Consider the following 21,895-nt stretch of genomic DNA (forward strand, 5'->3'; position numbering starts at 1 on the left):
GTTTTTATCTTGGAATTAAGTAAGTGATCACAAAGGTATCAAACAAGACTCATTCCAATTAAATCCAACCTTTCCTTTAATACTGATCAACCCCTCTATATGGGTATAAGGTTTCAACTTACTAAACAAGGTCCTCGGCCCTCATAAAGTAGTGAAAAACTAAAAGGGAACAACAATCAATCGATCTGAATCAATATATATAAAGTACTCTAGTGTTCCCAATCAAACATGTTTGCATCAATCATCTACTAACATGTTATAATACTCACAACGAAATATATATGTTCAACATGTCCATCCAACAATATTAAACATGTAATTCCAACATACCCAAGTTCATCAACAATTTCAACATGGTTTCAACAAATAACACACATTCCAAGCACAAAGGTATGTACGTACCTTGTGTAAACAAACTACAAGACCACTTTAATAACTCAAAAGTCGCCTACAGATAATTCTCCGCCTAAAAACAACCAACATAGATTCATATCAACTCACATTGAACTTTCAGCAACATTAGGGTGCTTCAAACCCTTTCTAAACATAATTAGAACATTCCCCAATGACAACACTTAGCTACTAAACCTCCTAGCATAGTGATTACTACACTAATGATCACCAATTGTCATAAACTTCAATAAAGCATCCCTTTTTAAAATTCCAGCAATATAAAATAGTTTAAAACTTCACCAAACCATAATTAATATGCTTAAAATCATAAAAACAGTAACTTTAATAATTCATAAACATCATACTATGATTTTTTAACTATTAGAGCATTAAAATTCATTCTTTAAATAATTCAAATCCTCATTTGACAAAATTATATAATCTGAAAATTAATAATTTTATTATGTAGTACATATAATTTGAAATCTATATTTAAACCATCAAAACTATAAATTTACTTCAAGACAACATAAATTAAATTGACAAAACATAATTTAAACCCTAACTTAAACATGATTACCAAATCTGAAAATAAACTAATTTATAATAGGATTTTTTGGTATTTACTACCTTAAAAATACACCACTTTTGTATTTACTACCTTATGAAAAATTTATTTTAATTTACTACCTTAAAGTTCCATTTTTTTTGTATTCACTACCATTTTACAGTTTTCTCATTTTAAAATTGAGACATCTCTTTCGTTTCTTAATCATTTTAAGTGATTCAAAGCTTATTCTTCTCATTTATGTGTAAGGATTCCATAGGGATCCTACTTTTTAACATTTCGTAAAAGTTTAAACAAATTAAATATTATTTGTAAAACTTTAAAATATTTATGAATTATCAAATGAATTTCTTTGAAATGACGTTATCAATGAAATCCCTATAGAGAAAGGAAAATAATGAACTTTGAATCACTTTAAACGATTAAGAAACGAAAGAGATATCTTAATTTTAAAATGAGAAAACTGTAAAGTGGTAGTAAATAAAAAAAAAAGTTGGAAGTTTAAGGTAGTAATTTAAAATAAAAATTTCATAAGGTAGTAAATACAAAAGTGGTGTATTTTAAAGGTAGTAAATACCAAAATTTCCTTTATAATATCATCATATAATATGAATTCTAAATATACATCATCAAAACTAATAATTTAAATCATGAAAACATTAATTAATTTATTAAAACATAAATAACAATTTAAATAAATTGAAGGTTGAGAAATAACCAAAAAGAAGGAGGTGCGGCCGACGGCAGTGGCGGTGCGGCAGCAGGCGGGTGGTAGTTGGTTGGGCGACGAGGCTGAAGGCGCAGGTGGCTGCGCTGGGTGGTGGTTGTATGCGCCGGTGGTGGTGGCGAGATAGGAAGAAGAGATGAAGGTGCTGCGAGTGTGGAGGAGAAAGGAGAAGAAAAGAAAATAACGTATGTGAGTTGTGGGTTTGAGGGGAGAGAGAATTAGTTGTCTGGGTAAACTTTTGGGTTTAGGGATTTATTTGGGCTTGGGTATTTTAATTGGGCTAGGAATAGGATTGAGCTTTAATGTTTGAATTCAAAACCAAATAGGATTATTTTCCAATTTCGAACGTGTTTTCGTAATTCAAATTCTTTTCAACATCAAATTCTAAAATTATTTTAATTTCATAAATCGTTGAAATCTTTAAAACGTATAAAAATAAATATTCGTTAATTACATATTTATTTCTAAAATTCGTAAATTCTATTTAAATATAATTAACTATTCGTTAAAATATATTAATAAAATGTATAAAATTACGGGGGATTACACATACGCCGTCCATCATTGGGTCCTGCTTGTGTGTTGGTGTATGAGATTTAGTGTGGTTAAATCTCATTTTAGGTTAGCAATGAGATTAGTTCTCTTTGCTTTCAAAAACCCTTATTTTAGCGATGCTCCCCAAATTCATTTGGGGGTTCATAGTATGTTTTTCAAGTAAATTTTAGTGACTCTTTTCTCTTGTGAGCAAATCACAAGGATTATTCAACCAGGGCTGCTTGTTTGTGTTGTTCTTTATCTTCCTTTTTCATCTCCCTAGTGTCATAGGTTCTCAAGGGCGCCTCTATAGGTCGTTCACCCCTATTTCAGCTCTCCATATGTGAAGGAAATCATTGTCATATATTGGTGGAAAAAAAGTATCAGGAAGCACACGTGGTTTATGCTTTGGCACATTACAATTCAAAGGTGTTGTAAGCGAGGTTATCACGACAATCACGAGCATGCATGCAGAAGAAGGGAATGCTACCTCTTCAAGTTTTAATGGCTTTTAATTCGTTTGTTTTGTAAGCTATGTAAGATCTTTCGAGGCCCTACTTTAGGTTTAGTTCCTACTTTTAGTTTGTAATCCCTTTGCTGTATGAAAATTAAGTTTATGTCCAAAAAAAAAATTGACCTGACCCGAAAACCCTACCTGAAACAACCGAACCGGTAACTGACTATAACTCGAAATTTTGGTAAAACAAGTAACCCGAAACTCGACCTGTACCCGACCCGAAAATACCGATAACCGACTTTAACCTGATGTTGTATGACCCGAACTCGACACCCGACCGAAAGATGACCAAAACCCGATTTGATACCTGACCCGACAATGAACCCGACCGAACAATTATGATCCGAACCCGATTCGATACCGACCCGACAATGAACTTAACCCGAATTTCACTACATAACCTATTAGTGACTCGACATGTGGAGTAAATATTTTACGCTTGAATATTTTGAGATGACCAAATTAGTTATTGACTCGATCTTAACCCGTGTCCAAGAGTGAACCCGACATGAGTTTTAACCGACCCGAAAATTATCAGATCTGTACTTGACCCCAAACACACAACCCGAAATCGAACCCGACCCGAACATGACTCGACCCGATCCCGACTTTTACCCGAAATGAGAAAAAGACCCGACATGACCCAACCGAAAACTAACCCGACCTAGACCCGAGAGATAAAGTGACCCGCCACGACCCGACCTGATCATAACCCGAGACCCGAGATGACCCGGCCCGATGACTTGTTTTGACAGCTCTACACCACGTTACCCACCTCGATATAAGCTGAATATAAAAAAAGTATGGTGTTGAAAGGTGATTATAAATTTACTATATGCGAAGTACCTCACAAGTGTTTTATTACCGTTTAACGTAATTTTAATTAATTAAAAAATCCTCTAACCTTACTATACATAACTTTGATTTGGGACATAAGAAGAATATTTCTCCCTTCGTTCTTTAACATTTGCCCCGGTCCATTGCAATTTTTTACTTTAAAAGTTTGACAATTAGTTCACACTAACCTATAAGAAAATCATTCAATCATGTGGGTCTTGCTAGATTCGGTTCAATTTATATTTTTATAAATTTTTACGCGTGTCAAATTGATATATTTACGTTTTAAGTCGTGTCTTGAAGATTGTGAAAAGTCAAATTGAGAAACCTTTAAGTGTAATACCTCGTATTTTTCTGAATTTATAAATATATTTTATTATATTTATAAAGTATTTTTGTGATTTTTAGTAATTGAATTGCATTTAATAATAATTTAAATCTATTTTTATTTAAAATAATATAATTATTGTTTTATTATATTCCTAAATAAATTAAATAAATTTATCATTAGACTACCAGAAATATCGTCACGCTCAGTGTGCGAGCATCATCAGCCAAAGCATCCCGGGGTATGGATAGCAAACGAAACGCCCAATGGACTTGGCACGCTCAACACCCCGGCACTCGGGAAACTAACCCATGTTCTCGTGCCTACACTAAGGGACAACAAATTCGCAATGAGCAAACATCGTCCGCAAAAGGGCATACTTCAGCCGCCAAACGCGCGCCTATGACCCAACGCGCCTTCCCAAGCCTGCAAGCCTCGCCAAAATATGCGAGCTTTGCCCGCCATGCACCAATGCCCAGTTGAAAAAGAAAAGCCCGGTGCAAGAATTGTTTTCCCAATGCAATCTTCTAGACTACACGCTATATGATTGGGCGGTAGAAAACAAACGCCCAGATTGGGCCGCACGACAACATCAATTGCATCCCCTTTATATCAACTATATTACTCAATCATTATCAGCCACGTGGCCCACATGGTATTACAAGCATCACATTAATCAATTATCAGCACCCACATGGCCCACAAGGTATTACAATCAATCACTACATTTATCAATTATATCAGCTACATGGATTAATCAACCGCTTAGCATATTTGCGCGCATAAAACGCTCGATATGCACGGCCAACCATACTACTAGTACTCACCCAGTAAAAGCCTACTACTCGCCACTTAAGATCTTCACTCAAGAAAAAATGTGTGCCCAGGAAAAAAAAATAACAGCCACATGATAGGATATGCACTACATTAAGTGGCATAATAATCAAATAAACTACCCTCCAAACACATGTCTCCTTATTATCAAACAAAAAAGGCACCAAACACTTGTCTCCTTAAATTATCAAAAGATGGTTTTGTTCCCCAACAAAAAATGCAAGTACTCCTAACAATAATATACGCAGTATTGGTTGTGCGTGCATCGCCAGCCCCACGGCTCACATCATCCGCACAAGCGCGTGCCTCCCTTATGCCAACCCGTGTGCGCATATTAAAAGCCAAGAATCACGAGTCGATCAAAATACTATGCCAAATATCAAGAGCCAAGAAATTCCGCCAAACTACCGAGTCTTCGGACAAAATCACAAATTTGGCGTGGGGCTAATGTTCGGGCCCCCGTTGGGACCCACTTTCACAGAAATTACCAAAATACTCCTTCTAAGGGAAATTACTCAAATACCCTCAAACACAAACCTCCTAATGGGCTCAGACCAGAATTTCGGGGCACATATCTTAGCCTCCAGCAGGCCCAAGATTTCATACCCCTACCAATTGCTCATATTTACTAATAATGCCCTCCAGTATTACTATAAATATGACCCACCTAATCATTACTCAGGTATGCAATTCCCAAACTCACTCTTTGACTACTTTCTCTCTCTAACAAGACCTGACTTGAGCGTCGGAGAGGGTTTTCTCGGGAACCCCCGAGTCAGTTTACGTTTTCCCTTTTGTAAGAAAAGCAACAGCCCGATTGGAGAAAAATAACAGCCCTGGTTGACGAAGCTTCCCTTATTTTCACACTTAGTAATTTCTTCGCAAAAACAGGGCGCAGAGAAAGAGAGTTGCCAGAAGGTGGGGGAGCTCTTGCCGGCAGAAAGTGAGGGAGGGTGGGTCAGATGCAAAATGTTAACTAATGCCCTTGTTATTCCTTTTATTTATTTTCAAGCCGGCAGAAAGTGTTAATATAGGAGATTAACTCAAAAAAGCTCCGAAAAATCTAACTTCAAATATTTTCGCGTAGAATAGATAGAGAGTAGTGCTCTTTTCCTCAAGGGGGTAGACTTTCTTGTCGGGGAAAGCACAATAGAATGAGGAAGTACAAATACATATCAGATATGTATGGGGAAATCCATATCAGAACAAAAGACAAAATAGAAAAAATGACAAAAAAATAATTAAATGGTACTTTTCTAAACACAAATGGTACTTTTTTTTTTTTTTTTTTTTTTACAGAATGTTATTTTTTTTTACATGAATGATACTTCCTTTTTTATCTTTTAACTATTTGTCTTTTAGTTGATATGTGTGTTTCCAAACATATCATATATGCGAAAAAACGAACCCCAATAGAATAGGACTAGGTACACACATTTTGGAAATTAGACGGTTATGAAGCTAATGACGTGTATCGCTCAGGAGGCTCACCAGCTGCGGTTACACATTTTCTAAGCAGCGAACAGAGCAAACTGCAGTACGTACACTCCCAACACCCCAACCCCCAGCCTCTTCTGCAATTCTCATGGTAAGCCGGCCAGCAAACCTTCGATTTTTTTCTTTATTTCTCGTATGATCGTCGCTAAATTCTCTTTTCGAAATTCTTAATTTCATTCAGTACACTAGTTAATGTTATACGGACTATTCAAATTGATCACTTGTTTGTTTGAATATTAATCTGGGTTATTTTGTAGAATCAGGGGTTTAATTTGCTTTTTATTTGATGATTCTTGTAGAACTGATTATTATTTATTAGGAGGAAGAGGATCGTCGTGGACGACCATATGATATGAGATAAGTTCTTGGTTCATGCATTTTCGAAATAAGGCTTTGGTAACTGATTAAATTGATTGTTGGTTTGTTCAAACCCTGTTGAATTAATTGTGTTTGGCATCATAAATTAGATTATTACAGAATGACTAGGTCTAGGAAAAATGCCAAGTCTTGTGATGAACCAAGTGTTGCTAGAGGGAGTTCTTCTGCTACAAGTAGTGGGAATTTTGATCATGAAATTGCCCAACTTACAAAGCTTAGATCAGGGCCTAATGAGTATATGAGTAAAATGTTGGGCAGAAAGAGTAAGGATTTGATTTCGCCGGTGAAAATGTTGGCTGCCCGTGAGAGTAATTGTTTACGAAAATCCAAATTCTCCACGGCAGATGGTTGCCATATGCTTAATAGATATCTGCCTGTTAATGGACCTTACTTGGTGGACCAAATGGAAAGCTGTGCATATGTCTCCCAATTTTCGTCTGACGGCTCATTGTTAGTTGCAGGATATCAGGTATTCTGTAAGCTATATATAAAGAAATGTTGCTGACAAATATGAGTTTGGGTATTGATCGTTTACTTTTTGTTTGCTTCTTTTTCATGACACAGGGAAGTCACATCAGGATTTACAACGTGGAAAGAGGGTGGAAGGTTCAGAAGGATATAGTGGCTAGAAGCTTACGTTGGACGATTACTGATACGTCTCTTTCACCTGATAAACGCTATCTTGTAAGTTTGTGACAATTTTGTGATACATGTGGGAAATCCTAACTTGGTATTGATACATGTATGGCTCTGTTTAAAGAGGATGAGACTTTGGGTTGTGGTCTTGCACCTTGTGAATATGTTTTGGTTGAAAACTTAAAACCACCTTTTAAACATGTATCTCTTATAGAACAGTAAATTCACTTCCTAAAAGAAAGAAAAACCCCTGCATGATGCTTCGTATCTAGTAATATCTGATAATCAGCTAACTAAATTCAAAGTTTTGAACTTACTAATATCTTGCACACTACATTTGCGAGAACAAAGGTGTCAGTTTAAGCGTCTTGAACTTATCTGCTAAAATAGTCTTAAAAGCCACTATTGTACACATTAGCTCTTACCCTTATCTAGTTATTGGCTTGGCTATACCAATAAGCCACTCCCATGAATGTCATGATCAATCTTCTTCATGCAATCAAAACTACAATTTCATGTCTGATTAATGTTAGAGCAAGTTGACTTTGAATCTTTTCTACCACCCATGTTTTGGACCTTGTGGTTAGTCTTATTTTGAGCTATTCCTTGCGTTGAAAATAATTAGACCACCATATTATGGTTGAATTTCCCCTTTATTAGAGCAAAGTCACAGCTGACTGGCAGAAGATGATCAGCAACCTGTTTTGTAGGCTAAGTGACGATGATTTGACCATGTCTTAGTTTTTCTGTCAGTTATATCATCTTTTGGTATTTATTATATTCCATATCAAGTTGACTGGTATAAGATTCCCTCTTCCCGAGTGTTTGTCATAATTTCCATCTCAAAATCTTATGTTGGATGTTTGACACTCCAACAAGGGTATGGATACTTGTCATATCTTTTTGGACTAAAACATGGAAAACATTCATAATCATGTAAAAAACTACAAGCTTAGTCTAAATTAATATAGTGCATGGTACAACTTCATGTATTTCCTTAAATATTAGAGACCCTGTCATACAAGAGTTTATCCCTTGTCCTTTAAGTAATGGAGTCTCTTTGGATTAAACTGTCCATTGATAATTAGGTAAATACGAAGTATATGAAGTCATATGCTTAAAAAGAGTGCTAACCTAACTGTTTGATTTGAGTTTCTTTGGAAGTTGATGTTGGTGAACAGTTTAGATGATGATTGTAAGTACTATAAAAAAAAGAAAAAGATGATGTTGTAAGCATTTGAAAGTGTAACAGGTGGTCAGGAAAGAGTTCAAGGAATAAATAGTCCTTTTTTTTATTGTATCAGCAGAAGAAAATTTGCAATTAGTGTATGTTCTAAACCAAAACTAATAGTCTAAGACTGACAATGTTTTGTTGGGTTAGAGTTCGAGCAGCTAGGAAGGACTTTTCTTTCATGAGATGGTCTTAGAGGGATTAAGGATTCTATTCTGTTTGTGCTTTTAATGATTGACTTAAAATCATTTAAAGCCATTTTATTTCTGATATAACTCGAACATACACTATATGAATCTTGATTCTTCTGTGAGAGAGAGGTAGGAAATGTAATGGACGTTGCAAAGAAATCATGGAGAGCAGAGAAAAAAAGAAGTGGGAAGAGTTGAGTAAAATTGGCAGGCAATGGTAGTATATAACAGATTATAAAATTGAAAACATGCCACAAAAAGAGTGTGAAGCCATGGAGTGGATACGGAGAAAAGAAGTGAGGGGATCTGATACCAGTTTCTTGTTCTGACTTACATTATTGCGGTTCTTGTTTGTTACCTCTAAAATAAACGTAAACAGATTGAAATAATTCACTATCATTTCTTCCGTCTGACCGTCTGTATTATTCACCACAATCTGCGAAACAAAGGAATCAACATTTTTGAAATTGTGTTGAGAGTCTACAAAATAAAGAAATGAGAAATTCCAAAATAACTGTTTCAAGATTGAGTTCTTGTATTTGATTAAACCTAAGTTTAATGATTAGTTAGTTTTGTTGAGTGTAATGCTCGTGTTTCCATGGTGTCTGAGTGAGATTCTAATTGAGTCACTAGGGTGTAACTAAAATAATTGTCATATAAAGGAGGACATTATTCAGGTGCTGGTTCTTGTCCATGGCATCCATCCATCTAACATGGATTTGGTATTTTCTTGTGCAGGTTTATTCAAGTATGTCACCCATTGTTCATATTGTAGACTTGGGATCTTCTGTTGTGGAGTCCCTTGCAAATGTTACGGTATGTATCAAGTAATTCAGAAGTGGCTCTCAAAGTTCTATTTCATCCCTGATAAGTTTCTTGTTTGTAAAACATATCCAAAGTTTCCCTTGCTTTTGCATCTCATCTAGCCTCCTCTATTTGGGAGAAAGGCTAGAAGGTTAGAGCGGTTGCACATATAGCGCTTTGGTGGTAGTCTGTACAACAATGAAAAACTGCAAATTCGACTGTCAATAAGTGCATTTTCTCCTGGTCTCGTCTGTGTGTATTGTGCTTTGGATACAATTTTTTGAGATAGGCAACCATATCTTCTTGCAATTCTTGAGTTGGCGGCTTTTCTATATGATACATGATTTCAATCAGGGGGGTTTCAACGAGTTTCTGCTTTTACGTTGGTACGTTTGCTAGTAACCTGTGCTCGTTTTGGAAGGAAAGGGGAATAAGTCTTGAGATTGGCTTATCTAGACACTCTTTAGGAATGTGTCTGGAATTGAGTAACTGGGTTTCCTTACAGGTGTGAGGTTATGAGCTGTGTGGGATAGATTTGTTTACCTTGCTTCTAACCTTGGGGCCACTTGGTCTCCCCTGGTTTTTATTAGACGACGCATTGCATTTTGTAATAAAGCAGAGTTTTTTAATAGATCTCTTCTCTTTTAAGTTCTAGGAGGATGAGCTATTCCTTTTGCAGGGGAGGCATTTTAGCATTTTTATTGGCATGTTCTGTGAATTGAGTTTGGAGGAACTTTTAAACTTAACTGTGTGTTATGCATGCTGCAACAATAATTTCCAGAGTTCACCAACATATGTTGTAATTACTTATTCAAAAACGCAAACATTCAATGCGGAATATCTTATTTGACAAAAATGTATGTTGGAAGAAGAACTGGACTGCTGTACTGGAGTAGAAACTTCGCATCTTTGATTTGTTCATGGTCTAAATCCTGATCATCTTTCTTTGTTTACTTGAGTTATAATTCAACTACATCATGACATCAATACCCATTTTTTTTCTTTTAATGCTAATATTGTTGTCTTATGTCTATACCATTCATCATTAAGTTTCTAAATGTAGCTCTATATTAGGAAATTCATGAAGGTTTGGACTTATCAATAGCTAATGGCGAAGATGATTACAACAATTTCAGTATTTTTGCTGTAAAGTTCTCAGCGGATGGTCGAGAGGTTCTGGCTGCAAGTAGTGATAATTCTATCTATGTCTACGATCTTCCAACAAACAAGCGTACGCTCCGAATACTTGCACATGAGGTATTGCAGCTCCTTCATAAGAATAAATATTCCTTTGATTGTTTATTAAAGTCTTATTGTTACTTAAGCTGTGTGCATTGTGTTTAACCATGTATTTAAGTTTGCGTATTTTGTCTTACGGAAGGTTCAAGTCTAATTTCTTTGATTAACAGGTTAATAAAGGCTATATACATACTCCTTCGTCCTAAATTTTATGTCGTGATATTCGAGGTTCGAGAAAAATTTTTCACTTCTGAAAATACATGTGATTTTTTTTTGATAAGTCGGCCATTTTATTGATGAGAGATGAGTATTACATAGCTTGGTCATTACCCAGCAGGATAATGCCAGCATATCAGATCATCAACTACAAGGCATAATTGCTCACATTATCCACCCAACATTTTAAACTGAATTACGAGATATTATAGCCATGCTAGGAACTCATCAGCTCGCGTTAGGCCTTGTTTGGCAAGGGTATCAGCAACGACATTATAATCCCTTCCTTTGTGAATTATATTGAGCCTCAGCCAAGATCTCCTTGCATTACGAATATAATTCAGTTGGAAATTTAAATTTCAGGGTCCCCCATGATCTTCGTTGCACCACTTAACTGCATTTGCCAAGTCCGATTCAATGATTAAGCTGCATTTTTTAACACTCTCCATACTCATGGCAATCTGTCTGAAAATACATGTGATTAACTTTTAAACTTCCGTAGTCACCCTTAATTATTATGCTAGTACCCTTTTAAAACAGAGATCACTTGTCCTCTGTATTAAATGAGAATTTGTGTGTCAGTATTGGTAAACTGGTATCTAGAAACTGTTTAGTATAATGTACAGTTATGGTTTATCATTTTGAATGTTGGATTTCCCTTATGGAAAATATGTTTAGTGTGTAGGGACAAGAAACGCAGAAACACATTTTTATTAGTCACTCTCAAGTTAAGGGAAGGGGGTTTGGGTTGAGAATTACTACTGTCATATCACTTTGCATAAGAAAATCAGATATATGACCTATTCTATTCGTAATTCTTAATGCAATGTCTAAATCCACAAATATAGTGATTGAAATTTGCATACTTTAGGAGATAGTGTTAATGATTCTGAAAAGAACAAGGAAGAGAGATGCAGAGCGTTAAGGGTATAGTCCACATGTGAGTATTGAATTAGTTATCCCACATTGGAGAAATAGAGAGAGATTGACTAACATATAAGATTGGTGGGACTCCACCTATCACCAATTTGTTTTAGGATGGAACCCATCAGACTTATATGTGGTCAATCTCTTCTCTTGTCTGGTCTCGTGTTGGCCTCATGAGTTTATCATGGTATCAGATCCAACGTCTTGGCCCATTGTTTGTCCCAAAAAGGGAGGGCCCATCCATGTTGAATAATTGCAATATGGAGAAGAGTCAAACATCTGTTTGGAGCAAGTAGCCCAACAAGAATGAATACCCCAAGTAGGGGGTTAACCTCAAGTCAAGAGGGTCTAGTAAGGACGTTGTGTGACTTATCCAGAGTGCAAGCTTAATGGTGGCTCAAATGTGAGGGGGAGTGTTAAGGGTATAATCCACATGTGAGTATTGGATAAGTTATCCCACAATGGAGAAATAGAGAGATTTGACTAAGATATACGATTGGTGGGCTACTCCATATAGGTTCTAGGACGAAACCCCGTCAGACTTATATGTGGTCAATCTCTTCTCTTGTCTGGGCTCATGTTGGCGCAATGAGTTTATCACAGAGCACCCCATATGGGTCTATGCAGCTCATAGTTAACATCGAGAATCAAGTCCCAATGAGTATTCATCTTAACATTAAATCCCAATATATTATCTCAATAAGACTTCCAAAAACGAGTATTCATCTTAACATTAAATCCCAATGAGAAGAAAGGTAGTCATCCGCTTGCAAGTTCAAATAAAGAAGCTTGTAGTGTTGTCCTTCTGTTCCGGACCCTGTTTCTGAGGTAGTCCCATTGACTGAATCTGTTGTTGTTCTACAACCTTTTCCTCGAGCCGCTGATTCGTTTTTGACCCATATGGGTTCACCATCATGGCTTCCGCTTCATATCATTTAAAGAAATTGTACAATTCTTTTCCTTTATCAAGGTCTAGACGCTGCATAACATGCCATATGCTTGCGCTATTAATACTTCTATGGTTCACTTTTTAAAGATATAATTCACCGAAACAGTTAATACTGTGTGCAGTGCCATCTTCTTTGATGGTGTCTCCCTTATTTCATTCTAAACAAACAAGCGATTGCAGCTATAGGAGCCCGAACATCTAGTTAAGGTCTCGGAGACTCCTGGCATCCTGGTTGTGTTTCCCACTTCGGTGTTTGTTTGTGTTTGTGTGTACGAGAATGTGTGTGCACACGCTTAGTGCATGTGTGCATGTGCGTGCTTATGTTTGTGTGCAGATTTGTGTGCGCTTTTAGGTGTGTGTGCAGTGCACGAATGCGTGTGCGTACTTGTGTGTGCTTACGTCTGTGTGCAATGCGTGCGTGCATGTTCATTCTTGCAACATTCTTTGCATGATTTTAACTTAAGTATTTGTTGTTTCAAGGAGTGTTTTATTGGTTGTCTGTTTCAGGAAGATGTTAATACAGTGTGCTTTGCTGACGAATCTGGTCATTTGATATACTCTGGAGGTGATGATAGTTTGTGCAAAGTAAGCCTCTTTCATTGTCCTCTGTGTAGATCATATTGCATCCATATTCATTTCTCTAATGGTTTAAATTATCAACAAAGTGAGTATAGAGTTTTGGTTCTATTCTGAGAAGCCTTATACATACTCCAAACATCTTTTAATACGATGTGTTAATTGCACTAGGCTATGCAATATGTTCGATGTGTTACTTTTTGTTGTTGTTTGGGGCCCCAAGGAGTAAGAGGTAGTTGAGAAGGTTATTCCGCAAGTAGTTCCCTGCGGTTCCAATTTGTTATTAATGACAAAGCAACAAAATCTGCAAGCTATCTGACCAGCATAAAGGGGAAAAAAAAAACTACAAAACATACCCTGGACATCATGGAACTTCAATAGCAGGCAGTCCAAGGGATGGAACCTAGAAAGCTGCTTGATCGATCTGGTTCACTGAAGAATAAGAGATTTGATTAGAGCTGAACCAACTAAAGTTAACCGAATCATTGTTGTTGGTATATTTTGAAGTTTGTGAGGATTAATTATCATCATTAGAAATTAATCTAGGATTATTCAGTGGCTTAGTTCTTACGTTCACCAATTGGAGCTGACTGAAGCTAAAAAATGTTTCTGAAATGTTTCAAAGCATATTGTGAAGAAACTTCTACATCTTGATTTGTTCTTGTAGAGCAAGGAGGCTGGAGAAGCAACTTGCTGAAGTGATTCTGAAAATTTTATTGATTCAAAGAAGAAAAAGATGGGACATACTTTTCCCCCCTTAAACATCATCAGCTTCTGCTTCTTTTATTCATATTGCTGAAATGTTTTCTTATGTTTTCAAACATTTCAGTTTTCTTAAATCTTATAGGAAAAACTTGTGGAATGAGCTTATGCGAATGAGACTGGAAATTCTTTTGAATAACCCATCATAAGACTGGAGAAATATTTGAGCTTAGTTTCTTCAATTCAAAGTTGAGGGTAGAATCCACGTCATAAGCTAGGGAGAATATTAGAGGGTGATCAGGCCTTGTTTCAAACAAGTCTTTGTGTCAATATATCAAAGTGTTTAGGCCGAGATTGTCCTCCTTCAGAATCTTGTCAGTAAGAACCCTGTTAAAACTTTCCCAAAGTGCTTTATTGCTAGGGATGGCATGAAACATCTTTTAACATCATCTATGGAGAATTTACAATCCAAGATTTCTCAATGTTGTTGAGTCTAGCCCCCCTATCCATGATTACATCCTGTTTTCCATTTTGCAGCTAAAAGGATCACCATGGAACTGTGTGAAACTTGTTGCACTCAATTTGCTGATTTAATCCACTCTCCATTCACAGCCTGGATAAGGTGGATTTTGTTGTGTTTGCTTCTGTGTTTTACACTCAGATGGAATAATATGGAGTTCTCATCCCCCAGTTCTAACAATTGAATCTTGACTGTTTGCTGAAGAAAGGAAGTTGTGAGCTGCTGTATAAGACAAAGCAGCTTGTTTCTTCTCATCAGCCAAGGTAGTATTACCAGGATTAGCATGTAATCCAGATTGAGCCGAAGTAAGCTGAGAGTGGAGCCTCAAATCCTGCTGAACCCCTCCCTATTCAACTGTTTCAGATCAGTTTTCAGCCATTTCAATCTCTGAACCACTCTAAACATTGTGCATCCCTGAACAGGTTTATCCCAGTTGGCCTGGACAAGGGAATAAAAGCTATCTGCACTGATCCACATGTTGTAAAACCTAAATATATCAGAATTCAGATTATCATGTTTGTAACAACTTAGAATCATAGGTAAGTAATAGGCTTCAGCAGTGGGGAATATATCATTCCAGGGGCTGTTTGCAAGCACTCTGTAAATCCTTGAGAAGACCCTAACATCATCTTCTGCTTGTTATGGAGTATGCTGTCTCCTTACAGTTTTGAGGTCTGAAAGATTGCAGTAAGACACGCATGTTCTCATGGGTAGAATGTCACTTATTCTATCTGGGGCCCCAACTCTGTCCTCAATTTCCATAAGAGCGAAGTCACCCATGATTATCCATGCTTGATTGCATTTGTCAGCTATTTGAGTGAGGCACTCGCATAGGGAAACTATGTCATTCTTATCACTCGTACCATAGATGAATGAACTATAGAAACCAAAACCAGTGTTTATAGGGTAACAAAACAGTGAATGTATTTGTTACTCATGGAAATAATGTCAACCAAAAAGGTGTCAGAATCCCATGCTAAGACAGTTCTGCCAGTGTTAGAACAACTCAGATTAGTTGAAAAGTTCCAGCCCAGGACATACATTAAGGTAAAGGTCATCCATTTTGGGGGCCTTAACCTTAATTTCTAGGAAACTGAATAGCTTAAGTTGATGAGATTGAGCCATCCTTCTCACCTCTTGTTAGCCCTTCTATCCAGTCCCCTAACATTCCAACACATAATGCTATCCTGGTCTAACATAGAGATGGAACATTCCCCAATATCCCCATCAACACAGAGAGCTTGGAAACAGCTTCTAGTGTCAACTGGTTTCAACTTCCGACAGTGATGCCTGAAGCTAGTTGCTTGAACAAACCCTTCTTCGTCCTAGCTGCTACAGTTGATGGCCTTGTAGGAGTGGTAACCCTCCCCAAAAAGTCTGATTGCCTCTAGTTGTTTTGTGTCTGTTTGGGAAGCCGTATCTTCTTTTTATTGTGAGCTTGTATTCCCCTAGTACAGACTTTATTCTCATGGCCAATCCCCTTACAAGAGGTGCACATGATGGGTAGCCAATCATATTCCACCCTTTGTTGAATTAGACTCCCATTTCATTCACAATCGTCACACTTTTGGGACCAGAGTTGACCCATGTTAAATTCCATTTGAACTTTTGCAAAAGTTTACCCCTATTCTGTGTAGCCTGATCAACTTTGATAGCTTTCCCCACTTGTCCAGCTATCTTGTAAAGAATTTTCTCACCCCAATACTTCACATCAAGGCCTGGCAGCTTAATCAAGATAGGGATTTGTTTCACTGGATCCTTAGCATAGTTCACATCAGCTGAGCAAAGCTCAACTATCAATAGTTTGGAGTGAAAAAATTGAGCAGCTCCACTGATTTCTTTCTGGAAGTTCTCCATGGTTTTGAACTTCACCATGAGAATTCCTTTCCTTACCGTGGAGACTTTGTCAACTGACTCAACTCCATATTTTCCCCAAATTTGATGAATGAAACCTTCCATCACATTTTGGGGAGGATTTACCCCCCAGACATAGCACACAACCACAGATTGCAAAAATGCAATTTCCTCTTCAAAATCAGGTACAAAACGTCAGTTTGTTCATCATTAAGACTAGGATTATTGATGCTATTACTATCATTAGCAGACAAATCAAAAGCTAGCCCATTCCCTCCAGATTTTTTGTTCGAATTGGAATGGGTACGAACATCTTTTCCATTATGTAATACATTAATCCAAGCATTAAACTGACTACGCATCTGTGATTGATGTTGTAAGTCGGCCAATGATGATTTTGGGGTAAGTGGGGCTCAAATCGGATTTGATCTTTTGGATTTAAACTCGAATTTTCAAATGTTATCGTCTTCGACATTGATGGAGCAGTGTTTTTCTTCGAGTTTGCACGTGTAACTGGTTTAGAAGTTGTGTTTCTTGCTTCGTTTTGTGATTTGCATTAGCTTTAGGTGATTGCTTACGAGGTCTTCCCATGGCGTCGAAGGAGGTGAAGTCGCTCTTCGAAACCTCTCAAGCACAAAACCTTAAGTTTCATAAGGTCTCAGTCTTCTTTGGTCTCTTAAATAAATAAATAAAGTAATAAACATTTGTTTTTGTTTTCCCTGTAGGATATCCCCTCTTGCTGCTTTCCTCCTCCCAAGTTTAAATAAAATTTTACTCTTTGTCAATACAAAAAATAAAAATAAAAATATATACTCCTTTCCTAATAATGCTGGTTTAACATTTGTATAATACTTTACGGGATGAAATGAGCTGTTTTCTTTGTCCTATAACTAAACATTAATTAAAGATATCAACTCCAATGCCTTAATTGTTGAAGTTCTCTCGGAAATACACTTCCTCCTTAATTTAATTTGGAAAGCCTCAGATTTTCTCTACTTCTTAGGCATGTCCTTATTTTTACTCTCAATTCCACGGTATGACCATTATTTTAGTGCAATAATTCAAATTACCAAAGTGGATGTAACATTGGTCTTCTAATGACGACAATGATACGAACGCATGAAGTTACATTGGTATTTCCAAAGAGAAAAGATGTTTGTTTCATGGTTATACATACGCATGCTAAAATTCTATGTATGTCATGTCTTACACTCCCTCCGTCCCTTAATACTCGCCCCGGTTTGACCGGCACAGAGTTTTATGTAATTTAATTGACTTGTTAATTTATTAGGTGGTAGCTGATAGTGGGGTATTTTTTTTAATATAGTTAGTGGGAAGTTTCTCAAATAAGGGGTGGAGTGGGGGTGGATGGAATTTTTTAATGTTTTCTTTAGGAAGTAGGAATATATGTAGATCCACAGTAAGTGAGAGAAATGATATAATATTAGTAAAAGTATGTCATTTATAGAAACGGGGCGAGTATTAAAGGACGGCTTTATAAGAAAAGCGGGGCGAGTATTAAGGGACGGAGGGAGTATCTCGTTTTCAAGTCTTTGTTTGTGGATTAAGTTCTGGGGTGAAACAAATTTCATTTCCACCTATTTGCAATTTCGAACTTGAAACCTAATAGGACATCTGTATTTTAGGTGTGGGATAGGCGCTGCCTGGCATCACGATGTCAACCTGCTGGAACATTGATGGGTCATCTGGAAGGCATTACGTTTATTGACAGTCGTGGTGATGGACGTTATTTGATATCAAATGGAAAAGATCAGACAATCAAGCTGTGGGATATTCGTAAAATGTCTTCTAGTTCTGCATGGTAAATCATATAACTATCATTTTTCCCTTCTTATACATGCTTCTTTTTCTTCTTCTTTTTTTTTTTCTTTTTGTACTCCATACGTTTATAAGTTCAAATACAAATATCCAGTAAATTTATACTCCATGAAAGATTTGACTCACCTATTTAATGCTGTTATAACGGAAGCAAAGAAAGAATAAAGAACGTAATAAAGAACGCAGAGAATTTAACGTGTTAGTGTTAGCTACGTCCACGGGCAAAGGGGAGGAAAGTTTTATTGATCTTGAGGAGTACAGATTACATAATACAACTAGGTTATGACCTACAGAGTTTACATAATACTCTCTAGACAGATGCGGAAAAGCCCAGAAAATAGGCCCAAAACAGATAACCCTAGTCCAGAATAACAGATACCGTAAAATTCGAGGGCGTTGCCCCCGAACCCCCATCGGGGACCACGTTGCGTCTCCGAACCCCTAAACCAGGGGAATCGCAGTAAGACCCCGACTCGCTGACCGGGCAGCGAGATCTCCGTGCTGGGGCGTTGCAGTAAGGGGCTTGACCGATTCAAGGCATTATTCTAACAAATGCCTCTAAGCCTAAAGGCTAAATTAGCGTGGAACTCTAAAAGTAGGGTAATGCTAGAGAATCTTGAACAATTGTTGGATTTGTATAACAGAGCTTTGTCTGTTAATAGTAATTATTTATCCAATTATGGGCAGCATCCTGTGGTGTGTTAGTGTACGTAGTGTAACTGTTTGCTGCACATGCCAATATTATGCTCTGGGATTCTGTTCAGTGTTACTTCGCCAAGAAACTATGATTGGGATTACAGATGGATGGAATACCCAGCAGCGTTTAAGGATATGAAGCACCCAAATGATCAATCTCTTGCAACATATAAAGGCCATACAGTCCTTAGTACGCTAATACGCTGTCACTTCTCCCCGGAATACAGGTAATTGTTTTTTATCTTCTCATGATTCAAGCAATCCTCAACATTTTTCCTGATAGCAAATTTGTTACCTAATCATTGAGTTTTCTTTGAAAAGTTTGATGATATAGAATGCAATGACTAGAAATTGGGAAATTTAATTTATGGTCCAAAGATACTTCATCTTTTACTATTCTTAATTTCTTATCTTTCTGAGAATGATTATGGGGGTAAGTTAGACTTTGAGGTACAAGTGCTGCTGCAACAACTGCTCTGCTGTTGCCACAACAGCCTCTTAGCTGCTTTTGTAATGGAGAGTTCTGAAATTTCTTGTTTAACTGAAGAAAAAAGGCAATTGTGTATCAGCTGAAATCGAAACTTTAATTATGTTTCATCAAGTTTTCGTTGATACAGAAATAATTGATCTTTGCCGTAATTGTATGGAGTTTGTTTTATATATCATGAACCCTTCACACAAATCTCCTAGAAATGAAACTGGTGAAATGGTGAGAATCTCTATTACATAAGTAAAGAGGTAAGGTTATTTTAGTAAATCCACTTTGGGTGTCCCCCTTGGATTACTAAAATATGCTTCACACTTATAGAACAGTGAATATAATGACAACCTACCCAATATGAAAAGCCCAAAGAAATGTTTTAATCAATCTACCCCTAAAATAAAATTTTACCATTTTAATCAATCTGTTTATATGTGTTCGGCTCTATCTAACTTATATGTTTCTTATATTCGCACGCATCGCATTTATGCTATATTTTGTACATGTTATTTCAGGTTTAAATGTAGTAACACAAATCTGTTTCTTATATTCGCACCCATCGCGTGCATTTAAGAATAGTACTTCAAATATGATGGCAGCCTGGCAGGGTTTTTACTTTTAACTTGAACCGAACGTTTCAATTTTTTACTCTCTTAGCATGTGGTATTGGTCAAGTGGCATCTTGTAAATGTCTAGTATAGAAATTTTTTTTTTTAATGCTTTCAGGTATACCAATTTATTTTTCAGACTTTAATTCTCCGTATATGTGTTCAATTATTGCAGCACTGGTCAAAAGTACATCTACACTGGATCAAATGATGGAGCTGTCTATACCTATGATTTAGTAAGTATTGCATGTATATTAGTCTCTCGTGCATGGGAAATTTCTTCAGAAGCTGTTATGTCATGGGCTTCTTACAAGAATGGTGTTAAAAATAATGAATCCTTTTCTGGTATTCAAGATGTCTTAAGAGCTTTGTGAGTTCTGATTCATTTGTGCCATTAACATTTTATAATTAGCTTTCTCTAGTTTTCTTGACTCGGTGCTATTTCTTGATTTGTAAATGTAAGTATAAAAGTATGAGCTTTTTGTCTTTGAACTTCTTTCTTCTGTTTTTTTTTTATGTGGCAGCAAACTTGCTTTTTGTTTAAGTTGACTGTTTCCTGTATAATATAGGTAAGTGGAGCATTGGTTTCGAAGCTGAGCCATCATAAAACGACAGTGAGAGATTGTTCCTGGCATCCTTACCTCCCAATAATGATAAGCTCATCATGGGATGGAATGATTATCAGATGTGAATTTCCTGGCGATGAAGAGAATCCGCCTCCTCTCAAGCGAAGATGTCATAGGAGATACTAGTTTAAACTTGTAAACCCAATGTTTATGTGATGACGACTTCCATTTGCAAATATGTTAAAATTATCAATTCCCTGTGTTGTAAAAATATTTTGTTCGATCATGGATTCATGGTACTGTAATTGTATAATCTTATTAAGTCCTGTTGACTGTTGTACATGTAGTTCTGAAACTTAGTATGGAGTACTCCAGTGATAGAAAGTTCTAGGCCTGTAAGGGTCTTGTTCAATTTTACTGCCCAAGGGTATTTTTATGTCTATGGGTGGTTTCTCTCACATTTCTCTTTATATATAAGGGGAAAATGTGAGAGGATGCACCTAATATGTCCTAGCTAGGCATAGTAGCTACGTTGTTGCCTTCAATAATTTAGCGTTTTTTGTCCTGAAATCTTGTTGTAAGTTAAGTATGATAAAAAAAAAAAAACATTATGTTGGACGTATTTGATTCACTTCTTGGTCATGACATCATGTTTACTGCTTGCAGTTCTTGAAGTGAAGAAGAACAGCATGATGTAGCAAGAGGCACACATGTTCAACTCATGTTGTCAGAGCAGCGATTTTGCCCCTGCTACTGCGGTTAGAGGTCAAATAGTGGCACATCATGACCTATACAGGTACACACAGACTTGGAATGATACCATTACTGATGTTTTGATTCACAGGCAGTAACACAGACTGAGACTTCCTGCGTGGATAAACGCGGCTATGCTGTGTGCGACCACTACATAATTTGTGTCGCACCTACAATAATCCCTATGTCTACAAATAAATACTCCCTAGTCATTCAGGGCTTGTGTGGCTAATTGTCTCAATTCTACCCAAAACTGCTATCGAGAATACTGGATTGAATCTGCTGGGGATAAATGACAATACATGACTGAGGATTGAGATTAACCCAAAACCGGTTCTTCGTCCAAATTCTTCATCTTTTTTTCACAAAAATTATATTAATACAAGTTTGGATAGTGTAACACTAAGAATTATTTCCTTCTTTGTTTTCTTGTATATTGTACTCCTACAGTACGAAGTATTACGCTCTCTTCAAAAAAAAAAAAAAAAGTATTA

At 36.7% G+C, this 21,895-nt stretch overlaps 1 protein-coding gene across 4 annotated transcripts; it reads left to right on the top strand.

The window, feature by feature from the left end:
- The first annotated feature begins 6,169 nt into the window (after window positions 1-6,169).
- On the top strand, window positions 6,170-21,065 carry LOC110788817 (LEC14B homolog). 4 transcript variants are annotated; one of them, XM_021993453.2, is made up of 10 exons: window positions 6,171-6,326; window positions 6,535-7,082; window positions 7,178-7,297; window positions 9,410-9,487; window positions 10,550-10,732; window positions 13,314-13,391; window positions 18,105-18,280; window positions 19,062-19,220; window positions 20,258-20,318; window positions 20,652-21,065. In XM_021993453.2, exons 2-10 carry the CDS (start codon window positions 6,714-6,716, stop codon window positions 20,832-20,834), a joined length of 1,407 nt encoding a protein of 468 aa, XP_021849145.1. In that variant the 5' UTR covers window positions 6,171-6,326; window positions 6,535-6,713; the 3' UTR covers window positions 20,835-21,065. The 4 variants fall into 4 exon arrangements, 3 of the variants coding, with proteins under 3 accessions (XP_021849145.1, XP_021849147.1, XP_021849146.1); XM_021993455.2 differs by having other exon boundaries at window positions 6,186-6,326; window positions 6,872-7,082; XM_021993454.2 differs by having other exon boundaries at window positions 6,190-6,326; window positions 6,555-7,082.
- Window positions 21,066-21,895: the final 830 nt, after the last annotated feature.

The sequence above is a fragment of the Spinacia oleracea genome, chromosome 3 (genome assembly GCF_020520425.1).
Source record: "Spinacia oleracea cultivar Varoflay chromosome 3, BTI_SOV_V1, whole genome shotgun sequence".
Taxonomy (NCBI): domain Eukaryota; kingdom Viridiplantae; phylum Streptophyta; class Magnoliopsida; order Caryophyllales; family Amaranthaceae; genus Spinacia; species Spinacia oleracea.

Excerpts from the sequence above, each read along its gene's own strand:
- LOC110788817 (XM_021993453.2), top strand. The coding sequence starts at position 6,714 with ATGACTAGGTCTAGGAAAAATGCCAAGTCTTGTGATGAACCAAGTGTT. Across the intron at positions 18,281-19,061 it reads ATGTCTTCTAGTTCTGCATG|TGTTACTTCGCCAAGAAACT; the intron begins GTAAATCATATA and ends GATTCTGTTCAG. Across the intron at positions 20,319-20,651 it reads CTGTCTATACCTATGATTTA|GTAAGTGGAGCATTGGTTTC; the intron begins GTAAGTATTGCA and ends TGTATAATATAG.